At 42.6% G+C, this 13,843-nt stretch overlaps 1 protein-coding gene across 1 annotated transcript; it reads right to left on the minus strand.

The window, feature by feature from the left end:
• Window positions 1-1,075: 1,075 nt before the first annotated feature.
• On the minus strand, window positions 1,076-7,740 carry TNFRSF1B (TNF receptor superfamily member 1B; the record flags this gene model as incomplete). The annotated part of the gene is given in 8 exon segments (XM_080631004.1): window positions 1,076-1,374; window positions 1,942-2,197; window positions 2,646-2,672; window positions 3,653-3,729; window positions 4,452-4,639; window positions 4,722-4,798; window positions 4,802-4,821; window positions 7,668-7,740. Coding segments are annotated over 8 exon segments (1,017 nt in total).
• Window positions 7,741-13,843: the final 6,103 nt, after the last annotated feature.

Raw genomic sequence — 13,843 nt, forward strand, 5'->3', positions numbered from 1 at the left:
TTCAAGGAGACCTTAATAATTTTCTGTAAGAGGTAGTCAGATCTTCAGCGTCACACAAGAAGAGAAGAACAGGATTTTCTGGTTCTGAGGTTTGAGTCAATCTCACTTCTTACAGATGATGCTATGCCATCATCAAGAGTTCTTTTCCTGAGGTCAGTGGGCATGAGCTATCTGGCATACGTATTTACAGGGATCTTCTCTAATATTCACTGGAACACAGGGAAAAATATTTTGGGTTTATGGTGTCGTGGGCTAAACCCAGGGCAATGGTTAACCTCAAAAATGAGGTCAGAATCAATCAAGGAACCACATTATATCAGCCAGGACACAAAGATGATAAACTTCAGAGCTGTCAGGAAAAGGAACTTACTGTCTGCTCCAAGATGCAACCATTTAATCTAGATTTCTAAAATAAAATGAACTGTACAGCTAATGAAATGCCATTGTTCAGACATAATAGTTGTAATCTAGTAAAAAAAGGTTGTTTTATACTTAAGGTTGTTTTGAAGTTGGGTCCAATAATGAGAAAAGCAAACTAATAATGAAAGAAATATCCAGGACGATGATGGCAAGTATGTCCAGAAAGATATGGGATAGGAAATTGAGTGCAGTACTTTTAAAATTAAAATCCATGGATAATTCATTAGCATTGCATGAAAGTTTAACTCCAGTTTCTTAGAAGCGCTGGTCACAGCCATGTTCTTGCCAAGTGGCATGCCTGAACCCAGGTTATCCTCACAAGGAGTCTCAGGAGAAAAACAAACAGCATAAAGCTAGAAAAAATCATTAATTTTCAAATCTGGGAAAGGTCTGTCTAAGGTGTCACAGAAGAAGGGGAGGAGTCGGCCATTCAATTTTAAAAAAAAGGCATTCAAGTTTTTTAAACTGCAAAGATCATCCTTTGACTCACAAAGCTGACAAAAGAGACAAAAAACCTCCAAACCTCAGTGTCTATATTCATCTGAAATGTCAGGTCTCTGTAGAAATGCTACATTTAACGTAATGATTATTTTGGAAGGTAAGGGGCTGTTTGGTGAATGTTATCAGTCAGTCAGTATATGATCTGTAATTTCCTTTAACTGGTTTTCATCCCCACATCTTCAATACCCAGAGGAAACTTCTTTTCTTCTGGCAGTGAGCCTTGAAGTAAATTGTCCTCATTTTCCACTGAGGTCTGAATTTCAGTTCCTTTTTTCAAGAGGTGTTCTTGTCTTGAAAAGGGAGTTTCTTCCCCCGTTGGGGAATAATAGGGAGTGTTTCCATAATCCATGCTAGTTGAACTAGTCTGTTCTGGGAACTGGGAACTGCAGACTGGACTGCATACTTTAACAATACAAGTCACATTCACCTGCATTCCTCCGCTACCAGAGTGCCCTGTCAAATGAACAGAAAACACATTAACAGGGAAGAATGAAACCCAAAACAGGACAGTCAGATTCTTTTATTCAGTTCTTTGACTTAACGTTAAAATAGACACTAAATATCTTCTTGCTTCACTTCATTTAGGCAGGCTGGTGAAGTTGATTCTCTAACATTTTAGGGGTTTTTTGATACCATAAAATCATCCCAGAAATAAAAAACCAAAAAGCCATAAAAATTAATGCAGAGCTGTGGATCAGAGCCAGCTTCCTACCCATCTGGGGCTACTTACAGCTGCCTTGGACAATGTGCTTTTTTTACTGTTCCCTTTGGCTCTTCCTTCCATGCACAGGTACGTGCGTGTGATCACACTGATCCCCTAGTCTGCAAACAGATTTTGCTCCATTGAGATACTCTTCACTACCTTAGGCTGACAAAACAATCACTTTTTCTTCTCAATTACTAAATACTCTCTCTGCTGAACATGAATTTGATGTCTTATCCTATTTAAACTTCTGCTAAAAGACTCATAACTGATAATCAAATTTCAAGTGGTTCTAGATCATTCTGATACGTTCTTACCTGAGCTCACAGAGTTGTGTCTGTCTCTGCTGTGACGCTTACATCCTTCTGCAGCTGAATGTTCAGGTTCTTTCTTTTCATTGTTCTTGTTACTTATTACACTGACTCTTGCAGAGTCAGCTGGATTATTCAGGGAGCTGCTGCTGGACCCAGAAGTTTGCAGGAGATGCTGTTCCTCGTGTTTGGAACTGCTGGAGTTTTGTAATCCGGTATTTCTCACTTTTTTGTCACACTGCTTTTCTGGGGGGGAAAAAGGCTGGAACATTTGAAGAGAAATGCAAAATATTAATCTTTTTAAAAAACAATAACTGGTCAGTACTTGGGCAGCTGAATGAACCCCTGATAGTTGTTATTTGCTTTGTGATGACTGAGTAAAATTCACACCAGCTCATTAATTGTTCAAGAAAATTAACCTGTTTCCTGAAGGCACCTACAGGATTACACTGGGAGAAAAGGCCCTGTCATGGTCTTCTGAAGCACACTTACGGTTTGTTGCTGATACAGCCTCACATAAAGTGAGAATAGTACATTATGCCATTTATTTAAGGTACATCTTACACTCCAACTTGGGGACCAGATCACCCTCTTCTCATTCCAGTTGTCTTTCTGCCGTGCAGTTTTCTTCTGCTTGTAATTAGACAAGACCACATAATTTCTGTGTAACTTTTAAAGGGATGGAAAAGATGTAAAGGAGTGACACTCACCGAATCTGCTTCTGTGGCTGGGGGAGACTATACAGGGGCTGCAAGTGAGGTAGGACAGTTTATTAGCACTCACATTTGTTTCAGTTGCAAGAGCTACTTTCTGAACTAGTCTGAGTGATGCCCTCTGCTCCTGGAATAAACTCCAAATGTACATTTATTACACACCGCTTGAAAATGTTGAAAGCTGTATTTTATTAATTTTGTGAAGTGGTTTAAAGTTAACCAGCAAGCAAAGAGGACCCTTGCATGAATTAATATTTTTTCTAGTGTGAAGTCAGAGGGAAAAGGTATTGATGACAATAAACTACAGTCATGACTGCTTAATGGTAATGATAACGTCTAATATTTAAATGAGGAAGTACAACATATTTAAACAAGCTGCAGTAGGAGTACAACTGTTGTACAGTTGTCCAGCTCCACTCAGATGTTTTATGTTTAGACAATTATCTACAATCTGAGGAATGAGAGAAATCTGAATGGGACATTTGCCCCACTGTATCCCTGTATTGAGATGAATTTCACCCCATGTAACTTAATAAAGATACTTTAAATTATGAAAAATTAAAATGTGGATTCCTGGAGTGGTTTTCTTAATTCTGTTTTTCTGTAGCCACGAAGTTCATGTGCTTAAGCTGATCTGCATGAGTTTTCTTTCGGCCTCTCTTCTGTTGAAGTTTTTCGCCAATTTCACCCCGATGGAACAGAGGAATTATGTCAAAGCTCCTCAGGGTTTCATGAAACTATGGGCTGCCAGCTAGTGAAGCAGAAACCTGTAACTCATCACCTTGTCCCCTTAGGAAAAAAATAAACTCATACATTGTTCGACATCAAATAATCTCCACATTAATGATACTTCATCCATATCCAGCCACGAGAAAAGCTTCAAACAAAGCTACCATCTTCTAAGACACTAATGTCAGTCAACCAGAGGCCTTAAATTAGTAGGAAATAAAGTGACACTCCTTCCAATATTTACAGAACTGCTGTTTTCACTTCATGAATCTTACTTTTTTTTTTTTGGAGGCTAAGCAATACCCCAGAATACTGATTATCAGGACCAATAACAATGGCCCTGCTATTGATCCTGAAAATAAATGAAAAAGATAAATTAGCAGGTTGATCTGTTTCTGTCTATGGCTACAAAAGATAAATTTGCAAGCATCAGCATGTCTGACATTCAGATTTGATGCCTCTGTTTTCAGATACCAAGGTCTCATTTCAGTCTCTATCACTTCATAACATGGAATTTTCCTGTCCTGAAAAGTAAGGACAGCCTCAATCACTAAATCAGTCTCTCTAGGATAGCAACAGTTCGTTAAATACAAGACCAGGCAGCCCAGAATGCTCCTGAATGCCTTCTGGAGAGGTTGTGAACAGGAAAGAACACATCCACAGTTGTGGATGCTAAAAGGAATTCCTGTCTCAGGAAAGGCTGCCAGAAGTCTCCAAAGACCTCTCACCAGGACCTTTATGAAGTCAAGTTTGCATCAATCCAGAATCTAGAGATCTGACCTTTTCTAGCAACTCCTTCACAGTAGTGGTTCTCAGGAAATGCCTTGTCTAATCTAGTTGGGGGCTTTTTAGGAATATCCCCAGAATTACAAGGCCTGTGGAATGCACTGAGGTTGCACAGATGAACAGGTAAATATTATGCAACTCACTACAGGCAGTGTCATACTGAAGTAATTCAGCTATTCTGAGAATCTGTTTGGGTACAGGTAATTGGTCTTGAAAAGAAACAGAGAACTAAATACAAATTTGCTTCCTAGGCGGACCAGAGTGACTTTAGATGTGTAAACAGCTCACCAATGATGTGAGAGTTGTCAGATGCAGAGTTTAAAGTTACAGGTCGAGTTATTATTTCAGGTCTGTTAGAAGCTGAGCTCTGTGTCAGGAGCAGGTTCAAAACAGTGTTAGGGAGAACTGTGGTAACTGCTGTTCCCAAGTCCCTGCAGACAGTGTCATTTATGCTGTTACCAGGAACAGCCGCTGATCTGCAACTGCAAGCAGCAAAAAAGAGAGTTAGGAAAGAAAACAACCCTGTGCACAGCTAAGGTTGCTATTAGATAGAAGCACTGGCTTACACTGTGTGGTGCACAGCTGTTATCATAAGATTCCTCATGTGAAAAAGTGCCAGGAGGACAAGGTTTACATTATGAATCTGTGCTGTTTGTCCCTTTAAACAAACAGGAAAACTCCAGTTAGTCATCTAGTGAGAATCAGGAATGAATAATCAAGGTCTGTGATACGGATCCTGGAAGTGATACAGAGGCAGTACACAAAATACATTCTATAACCATCACAAAAGAGATCAATTTGAAACACTCAACCCACGCACAGCTCAGAGATTAATCAGCTGTTAGTGTGGTCCCCTGGATAGCCAGTCTTTGAAAAGAACTGTAATAAACCCACCAAAAGGTTAAAAAGTAGTACTGCAGACAAAGTTGAACTTTTTCATTATTCCCTGACAGACTCTTACCTGTGGGTTTGCAGGGAGAAGCGTTTTCTGCGAAGTGGCTATGTTAAAAATGATACCTTCTTACCTAGTAGGTATACGCATTTAGTACCCTATCTGAAAACCAGGAGGTTGGCTTTGCTAATTACTAATTCCCTCAGGCTTCTTGAGGTGGTGGAAGAGGGAGCTGTGGACCTGGCACTACTGCAGTACTTGAAGGAACCTTTCTGGTTTCATCAGTGGGTGCAAAGGACCCTGGACACTAAGTTCAATTCTTGTGCTTATGTTCATTATCGCTTACACCCATGTATATATCCAGGCAAGATAACCCATCCCTTCAGTCAAAGAACTTGTTCTATTAGAACTGTTTCATCAAAGGAAAGATAAAAAAGGCTTTTATTATTCCAGACACTTGTGATTCCTTCATGAGTGAGAAAGGCCTTGATGCTTTGAAAAAGATGTCTACAAAACTTGCACTGAGGCTTCTGAAAAGGAGCAACTGGCTACAAGACTTAAATTAAATTTAAAATCCTACCTCATATGGTAGGTCAAATGCATAAAAAACAGTGATGAAATACAGTATATCTAATTTTTCAGCACACACCAATCAGCATGCCTCAATGACTTGAATGAAGTGTTAAAATATTTGAGGACCTGCCATCTGTTTTCAAAGGGAAAAATAGACGCACTCAGAAGGAAAAGGCTAATGTTATGCCATACAAGTGTAAGGGTTTCCTGCTAGATCAGAAAGATGCTGCTTAAAAAGTATGTGTCACAGCTGAGTTTTCTGCAGTCTGAAGAGATTGCTCCATGTATGAATGACACACATTTAGAGAAGTACTTTAAAAGTATTATTTAAATGAGAAATCTAAACAGGAGCAAGCTCTTCAGAGGCCGATAATGAAAATATCCTTCCTTCTTACTGAAAAATACATGTTGATTATTGTGTCTTCACTTTAGTAGACTAAAACTTCCCACTCAACAGTTGCTTAAAGGGAACCCAATATTTTCTTATGCAGCTTGTTGAAATATTTCACCTCTTATCTAGATATATAGAAGAAGGAGGGTTTCACCCATCTACTCAATGATCAATGTCAATGAAGGCAGAGAAAGGCCTTCTTGATTTTCAATATTCATTCCAGAAAAGAAAAAAGGAAGACTATTTAATTAGAAGTTTCATAGCTCCTATTTACAACACTGTGAAAGCTGGTGGCACTGACCAGACATCAGGACAATTTTGGTCTGTTCTCACCAGCTGAAGACTCAAAACCAAGGAGGCTGGGATGGGTTTCACCTATACGAGCCCCATTTGCTCACAGCTAGATCCACGAGAAACAGCCAAGTTGCAAACTGAAGAACAAATTTGTAAAGATGCTTTTAACAGGCTAGAAGCTGTGATCAGGTGGAGAAGGATTACCAGAAAAAACAATAATCATTCTCCTTCTTAAGCACTGGAGTGGGTGAAGTAAGAAACAGCTGCTGAGCACAAGCTGCATTTTACAAGTTCCTCTCTGTGTCTTTTGCTGAGAAGAAAGCCAGTTTTGCAGGAACCATGCTGCAGCCCAAGGTATCTGCAAACTCCACTTTGGCCTCCCATTTTTGCTTTCCAGTTAAGTAAGCTTATTTAAAGGAGCTGGCACAAAGATTGAGGACTTTGAAGCAAAACCAAGTGGCTGGCTTCAACATTATGGGTCTCATCATTATTCATGAGAATAACGCCCATAGCAATTCAACAAGAAAACCAAGGCTTTTCAATACCTTCTAGGTTCAGTAGTAACTGTTAATGCTGGACTTGGTATTATACCCTATAGGATGGGCGAGGATAAACCACACCATTTGCAAATGTGAGCTGACGCTAAAATCTGTTTAAGGAGGAGAGCTGTGCTCTCATCTGAAGTATTTGTCATTTAAGTTAATTTCTTGTGTATTAAAAGAATAAATATCACATTTTTGTAGTCACTATGATCAACTTTATTAAAACAAGCACTTGAGAGTCGCTTTGAAACATAAAACTTCACTGCAAAAGCAGACACAGGGGGGAAAAGAAAAGGAGAAATACACTAAACCACATCACAAATTGTCCTGCTAGTGAAGCTTCCTGGCAAAAAAAATTTCTTATCTCATCCTCTGCATTGTCTGTTGTAAATACTGCCCTCTGATTTAATGACACAGGAAAACAGGTTGATGGGTTCACATCCACCTCTCTTAAGTTGTGCATTAAAGGATCTCTCTACTGTCTGATGCAATCTCCCTGAGATTTTATCTGATGAGCTGTGCTCTCAATGACATACAATTGACAATTTCTTGCCAACTGTCCTCAGAGAACATTATGGGAAACTGAAAGGGACTTGTAACTCACTTAGGTACAATTTATAAACACACAGAGACACAAGCTCAGCTTTGTTTACACTAGATGGATGCCATTAGTTTTGGTAGTTACTTCCAATGTAAGCTAGTTTACTCAAAGCTGTCAAGGTCAGCAGTCAAATCTACTCTGTTGGAGGAAATGTAGGTCTCTCACTAGGTATAAAACTCTCCTTGATCTCTTGGTGACAAGACCCCCCCACTTTTTCTAGCTATCTCTCCAATTTTTAGGTCTGAGTTGGGCAGTATGATATTGTATCTGGCATCCAGATCCATTGGCTAATTTGGGCAGAAAAACTAATGATTCTATTCCACAACCTTTGCATTTTGTTACTGTTTGTATCTCTCATAAGTCCTTATTTTGTCTTCTGCTTTTACTGTGATCCAATGTTCTATGAACAAATTGTGTGAAGAAAAACTAACCTGATGCTGCATCTTTTGCATTATAGCCTTAGAACTTCTCAGATTAGGTAGTGGTGTCTAATGGCATCAGACCTTTAAGGTATTTATACAGACAAAATGAAGACTTTGGAAGACTTCATTTAATTTGACAGATACAAGTAAGAGTAAAATGCCTCATCTGTCAAGCTGCAGAGGCACACACATTATCAAATATGAAATTTAGTCTAGTTCTATACACATCAACCAAATTAAGCAATGTATTTTGGCACAGAAATAGGTAAACTGGTTGCCTTTGACTACACAACTCACAAGGAAGATTTGTGCAGTGCATGTGTATTAAGCAATCATTAAGAAGTGACATGCAAAAAAGTCAGTGACTCAAGGTCTCTGTCCAGAGTCCCTGCATTGTCTGAATAATTTTCCCATCTGCACTACAGACATCCAGTAGATCTGTGACCTAATTTTTCACTGAAGAGGAGTGGACTAGCAGCAGTTTCCATACCGAGGGATTAGTACAGACTCTTCTAAATACAAACACAATTGTTTCCAGGATTCCCTATATACTACCTCCTACCCATCAGAAGATAAAAACTAGCAGAGAACATTCCTGTATCTCATGCTTTTCAGGCCTGCAGCTGTATCTGTGCTGCGTGGAGCAGTGCTGGTGAAGGGAAAGGGTCTGAAAGCTGTCCCCTGCACACAGATATACCAAGGCTAAGCACAACAGAGACCTTCATGTCTGTACCAGAGATGAGCCCAAGCCATGAACTACTAAACTAGACTTGGATTCAGAGTTCTTCCAAATTGAAGGGCTTGATCCAATGCACCAACCTGGATCTGGCTATCGGTGAGGAAGTCCAGGTCTCAATCAATCACAGCGTGTCATGAAGTATTGCATTCACTATGTGCTGAATGTTAATTATAATGAACAATTCGTTTTATTTCCTGCCTTACAGCTTGTTCCTCTATTCTTGGACTTTATGTGTAACTAAATGTATCTTCTATAATAGAAATAAAAATTAACATGTTTTATTAATGTATTTAATTTATTAACACATTTATTAATATATTAATATAATGGATTAATATCTAGATATTAATGAGTTCACATAACATTAATTTTCACCTAAGGAGGCCATTCAAAGAAAGATATTTAAGTATTTTAATCCTAACTCACGTGTCTACATTTTTATTGATCTCTTTTTCATACAGTTATCTTCTTCAATCTTAAGCTGTCAAACAAAGGAGTCTGAACAGGAACTACATCTGGTGTGTAATGTTGTTTACGCATATGAAACCACAATGAAGTCACCAAGGACTCTGATGTAAAAGTCTGTTGCTATGGAAAGGACTTGAGGTAGAGAGATACTTTTTGCTGAGCTACCAAACCTGCTGAAGACAGGAAAAAACAGAATTCTGTTCCAAATACTTAAACTGGTCATTTACAGAAATAATTCTGTTAAAGATTATTCACTGGTGTCGTGGTTTAAGCCCAGGCTGTAAATTAGAACCACGCAGTCCACTTCCCCCCCCGCACCTTTCTTCCCTCCACTCCTGGAGGGACGGGGAGCAGAATCGAAAGAATGTAACTCCCACAGGTTGAGATAAGAACAGTTTAATAACTAAGGTATAACACAAATCACTACTGCTACCACTAATAATAATTATGATAAAGGAAATAACAAGGGAAGAGAACACAACACCTCACCAACCGGTACCTCGCCCCCACCCCGCAGTGATCCAGCCCTTCCGGGTACTCCCAGTTCTACATCCTGGGCATGACGTGCTGTGGTATGGAATACCTCTTTGGCTAGTTTGGGTCAGGTGTCCTGTCCCTGCTTCCTCCTGGCTTCTCCTCCTCCCTGGCAGAGCATGAGACTCACAAAGTCCTTGGTCAGGGTAAACATTCTGACCAGCAACTGAAAACATCGGCTTTATCAGCATTATCCCCAGGCCGAAAGTCAAAACCACAGCACTGCACCAGCCACTAAGAAGGAGAAAAAATGACTGCTACTGCTAAACCAGGACAGTATCCACCCCTTATTCCATACCATTCACGTCATGCTCAGATCACACATTTTCAATATACCATCACTCTCATCTCAGTGCACTCTTATCTTAGTGCACGGACCAATCCCTATAAAGCTGCTGAGTCCATTCGGTCCATGATGTTGGGCTCCATCTCTTGTAAGTCTTTCAGAGCAGGACAATCTGTGTGCAGTGTTCACACTCATGTATAACCTGGGCAACCGTGTTAATTGCTAAGTCCACCCCTCGATCATGAGTCCATCTCTATGTTGTATCTCTGCCCTGATGGCCTGAAGTGTCACGGGCCCATCAGGCTCAAAATAATTCACCCTTCCCTTCAGCAGTTTCTGCAACTTGTCGCTGGGGACTCCATACAGCTGCCTTCCATCTCCGATGCTTCCAAAGCACTGGAGGGGCCCAGTGGACTAGATACTCGAGCATACTGTCCCACACACTGTGACACTCATGACTGTCCAGCCTTGGGGAAAACCTCTTGGTCCCCCTATATCGTCGTCTAACCCCATACAAGACCCAAACCTGACTCTGATTAACTTTTGAAATCAGACAAAATGGTCGTGGGTAGAACACACTCTGTGTGTGTGCCAACATGGTGATCCCCATCACAATCAGCAGGCAGGTCGCAAGGGTACCCAAAGGCCATTCAAAACCTTCAGAACTCTCAAATGATGCTGCTGACAAGTATGTCACTGGGGGTGGTGTAGCTGCTGTGCTTGCCGGCTGTCTTACTATCAGCTTCCCTTTTCCTGAGTCCAGATCTTCCTCCTCTGCCTTGCTGGGAAATGCTGCCTGGTCTCCTGCATCCTCCTGGGGCTCGGTCTCGCGGCGCTCGGTGGGCTGCTGCCAGGGAATGCTCTCAGCTGCCGCGGGGCTGGGCTCGGCTGCGGCGCTCAGCTCCTCCGCTGCCTCCTCCACCTGCTCGGCAGCCGCCTCCTTCCTCTGCTCGACCGCCCCAACCTCCTCCACCAGCAGCCGCTCCCTCCCGCCCTCCGGCCCCGCTCCCGCCACCGCTTGGTCCCCAGGGCCGCTCTCCCGGGCCACTTCCGCCGCCGCCGGCTCCCGGAGCCGCTCCCCCTCAGCTCCCCGCAGCCTCATGAAGATGGAGGCAAGGACGAGGGCCAGGACAGTGAAGAGCAGCGGGACGGCCAGGTACAAGTCCACGGCCATGTCCATCCCGCCCTGCTGCCGGAGCCCGCCCGTATTACAAACCATTACCATAAAGTACAATGAAACAAGAACCTTAGCCCAAGCCCCACACTTGATAAACACTAACACAGCAAATACCGGCTCTAAGTAAGCTACGACATACAGAAACTGTGACAACCGGATACCAGCAAGTCTCACCAAAGCCAGCTGGCGTTGTATCTGACTGTACCGACTATACTCAAACCATAAAGCTGCTTCTGAAGCTGCTTTCCTGCAAATATCTAAGATTATGGGTTGATTATGTGAACTGTTCTCCCATCCTATATTGTACTTCTGTACAGCAGGAATTCTTGAGTAGCCACATACAAACAGATTTGCAAGTCCACATTCCCCCTCCCTGAGAACACTGTCATTTTGCTTACTGTTAGGGATTCTACTTCATGCTACTCACCACAATAACACAAAAACACATTCCCAGAAAGAGAAGTGAGGAGGTTGCATAGAATATGGAAGCTGTTCACAACATACAACATAATAGAAGCAAGCCAAAGTTTGTAGGAAGACATACTATGTTTTAATACATGTGCCTTTGGGAAAACTTACACATTTTCAGGAATACCAGCTCTTCTGTATCAAAACTGCAGGCTTATGTATCCAAAAGTTGGTCGGTTTTCCCAAAGGTTGCCCTAATAAATGATGTTATCCAGTAAACCTGACACTTACAGTAACAGGCACTGTCAAAGCTGATGAGCCTTAAAATATACAGTTCTCTTATGGAAAGCAAAGATATTCAGGCAAGGGTTGAAACAAGAGGAATTAGACTGCAGGCCTGAGATGCAGGAAAACAGGCTGTATCGTCATCACTTGCCAGACCAGGGCAGGTGATCATAGAATCATAGAATAGTCAGGGTTGGAAAGGATCTTGAGACCATCCAGTTCCAACCCCCCTGCCATGGGCAGGGACACCTCACACTAAACCATGGCACCCAAGGCCTCATCCAACCTGGCCTTGAACACCGCCAAGGATGGAGCATTCACAACCTCCCTGGGCAACCCATTCCAGTGCCTCACCACCCTCTCAGTAAAGGATTTCTTCCTTAGATCCAATCTAAACTTCCCCTGTTTCAGTTTGAACCCGTTACCCCTTGTCCGGTCACTACAGTCCCTGATGAAGAGTCCATCCCCAGCATCCTTGTAGCCCCCCTTCAGGTACTGGAAGGCTGCTATGAGGTCTCCACGCAGCCTTCTCTTCTCCAGGCTGAACAGCCCCAACTTTCTCAGCCTATCTTCATACAGGAGGTGCTCCAGCCCCTGATCATCCTCGTGGCCTCCTCTGGACTTGTTCCAACAGTTCCATGTCCTTTTTATGTTGAGGACACCAGAACTGCACACAATGCTCCAAGTGAGGTCTCACGAGAGCAGAGCAGAGGGGCAGGATCACCTCCTTCGACCTGCTGGTCACGCTCCTCTTGATGCAGCCCAGGATACGGTTGCTTTCTGGGCTGCGAGCGCACACTGCAGCTGGCTCATGTTCAGTTTCTCATCGACCAACACCCCCAAGTCCTTCTCTGCAGGGCTGCTCTGAATCTCTTCTCTGCCCAACCTGCAGCTGTGCCTGGGATTGCTCCGACCCAGGTGTAGGACCTTACACTTGTCATGGTTAAACTTCATCAGGTTGGCATCAGCCCACCTCACAAGCGTGTCGAGGTCCCTCTGGATGCATCCCTTCCCTCCAGTATATCAACCGAACCACACAGCTTGGTGTCATCGGCAAACTTGCTGAGGGCGCACTCAATCCCACTGTCCATGTCACCGACAAAGATGATGAACAAGACCGGTCCCAACACGGATCCCTGAGGGACACCACTCGTTACCGGTCTCCAGCCAGACATCGAGCCATTGACCACAACTCTCTGCGTGCGGCCATCCAGCCAGTTCTTTATCCACCGAGTGGTCCACCCATCAAATTGATGTCTCTCCAATTTAGAGACAAGGATGTCGTGTGGGACAGCGTCGAACGCTTTGCACAAGTCCAGGTAGATGACGTCAACTGCTCTGCCCCTGTCCATCAGTTTCGTAGCCCCATCATAGAAGGCCACCAAATTGGTCAGGCAGGATTTCCCCTTAGTGAAGCCATGAGCAGGTTCCCAAGAAAGGATCAGCAAGTCAGGATGGGCCACATCAGGTTTCACTTTATGTGGAGACATCATAGGAGATGCACCTAAGGGAAACAGGATGATACCTACCACTGAGAGCAGAGCAGGCAAGGAGAAGCTATGTGAGCCCCAAGTGTAAATGGCAGATGAAGGAGCTTCCCATGAGACCTCAGGTGTACCAGCCAGAAACACTGCCAGTGGGGATAACTGTCTTCTATGAAGGCCAGCTGCCAGAATTGGCAGTTTTCTATTGCTTTGAAACACACTATTTTCTTGAGATAGTGTTGCTTCTATCACAGATAGCTTTTGCAATGCTCTATTAAGACTTTCAATCATGAACTTTGATACAACAATCACAAGTGTGAATATGTACAACAGCAAAGCTGCTGGTCACTCACAGCCCTCCTGCCTCTGAGACATTGAGTAATTCTGGGTTCAATACACATTCTGACATCCTTACCTGGTTTCCCTGAACCTTTGTCTTATCAAGGCTGAATTAATACAAATAAACATGTATATAACATACACATCCATGAAACAGCATCAACCTGGACATCTCAGCACCACTTCCATGTTTATCTTCACAAGTCAGAACACTTTAAAATCATATAGAAAAATGCTATCAGTGC

This window comes from Psittacula echo, assembly GCF_963264785.1.
Source record: "Psittacula echo genome assembly, chromosome: 17".
Taxonomy (NCBI): Eukaryota; Metazoa; Chordata; class Aves; order Psittaciformes; family Psittacidae; genus Psittacula; species Psittacula echo.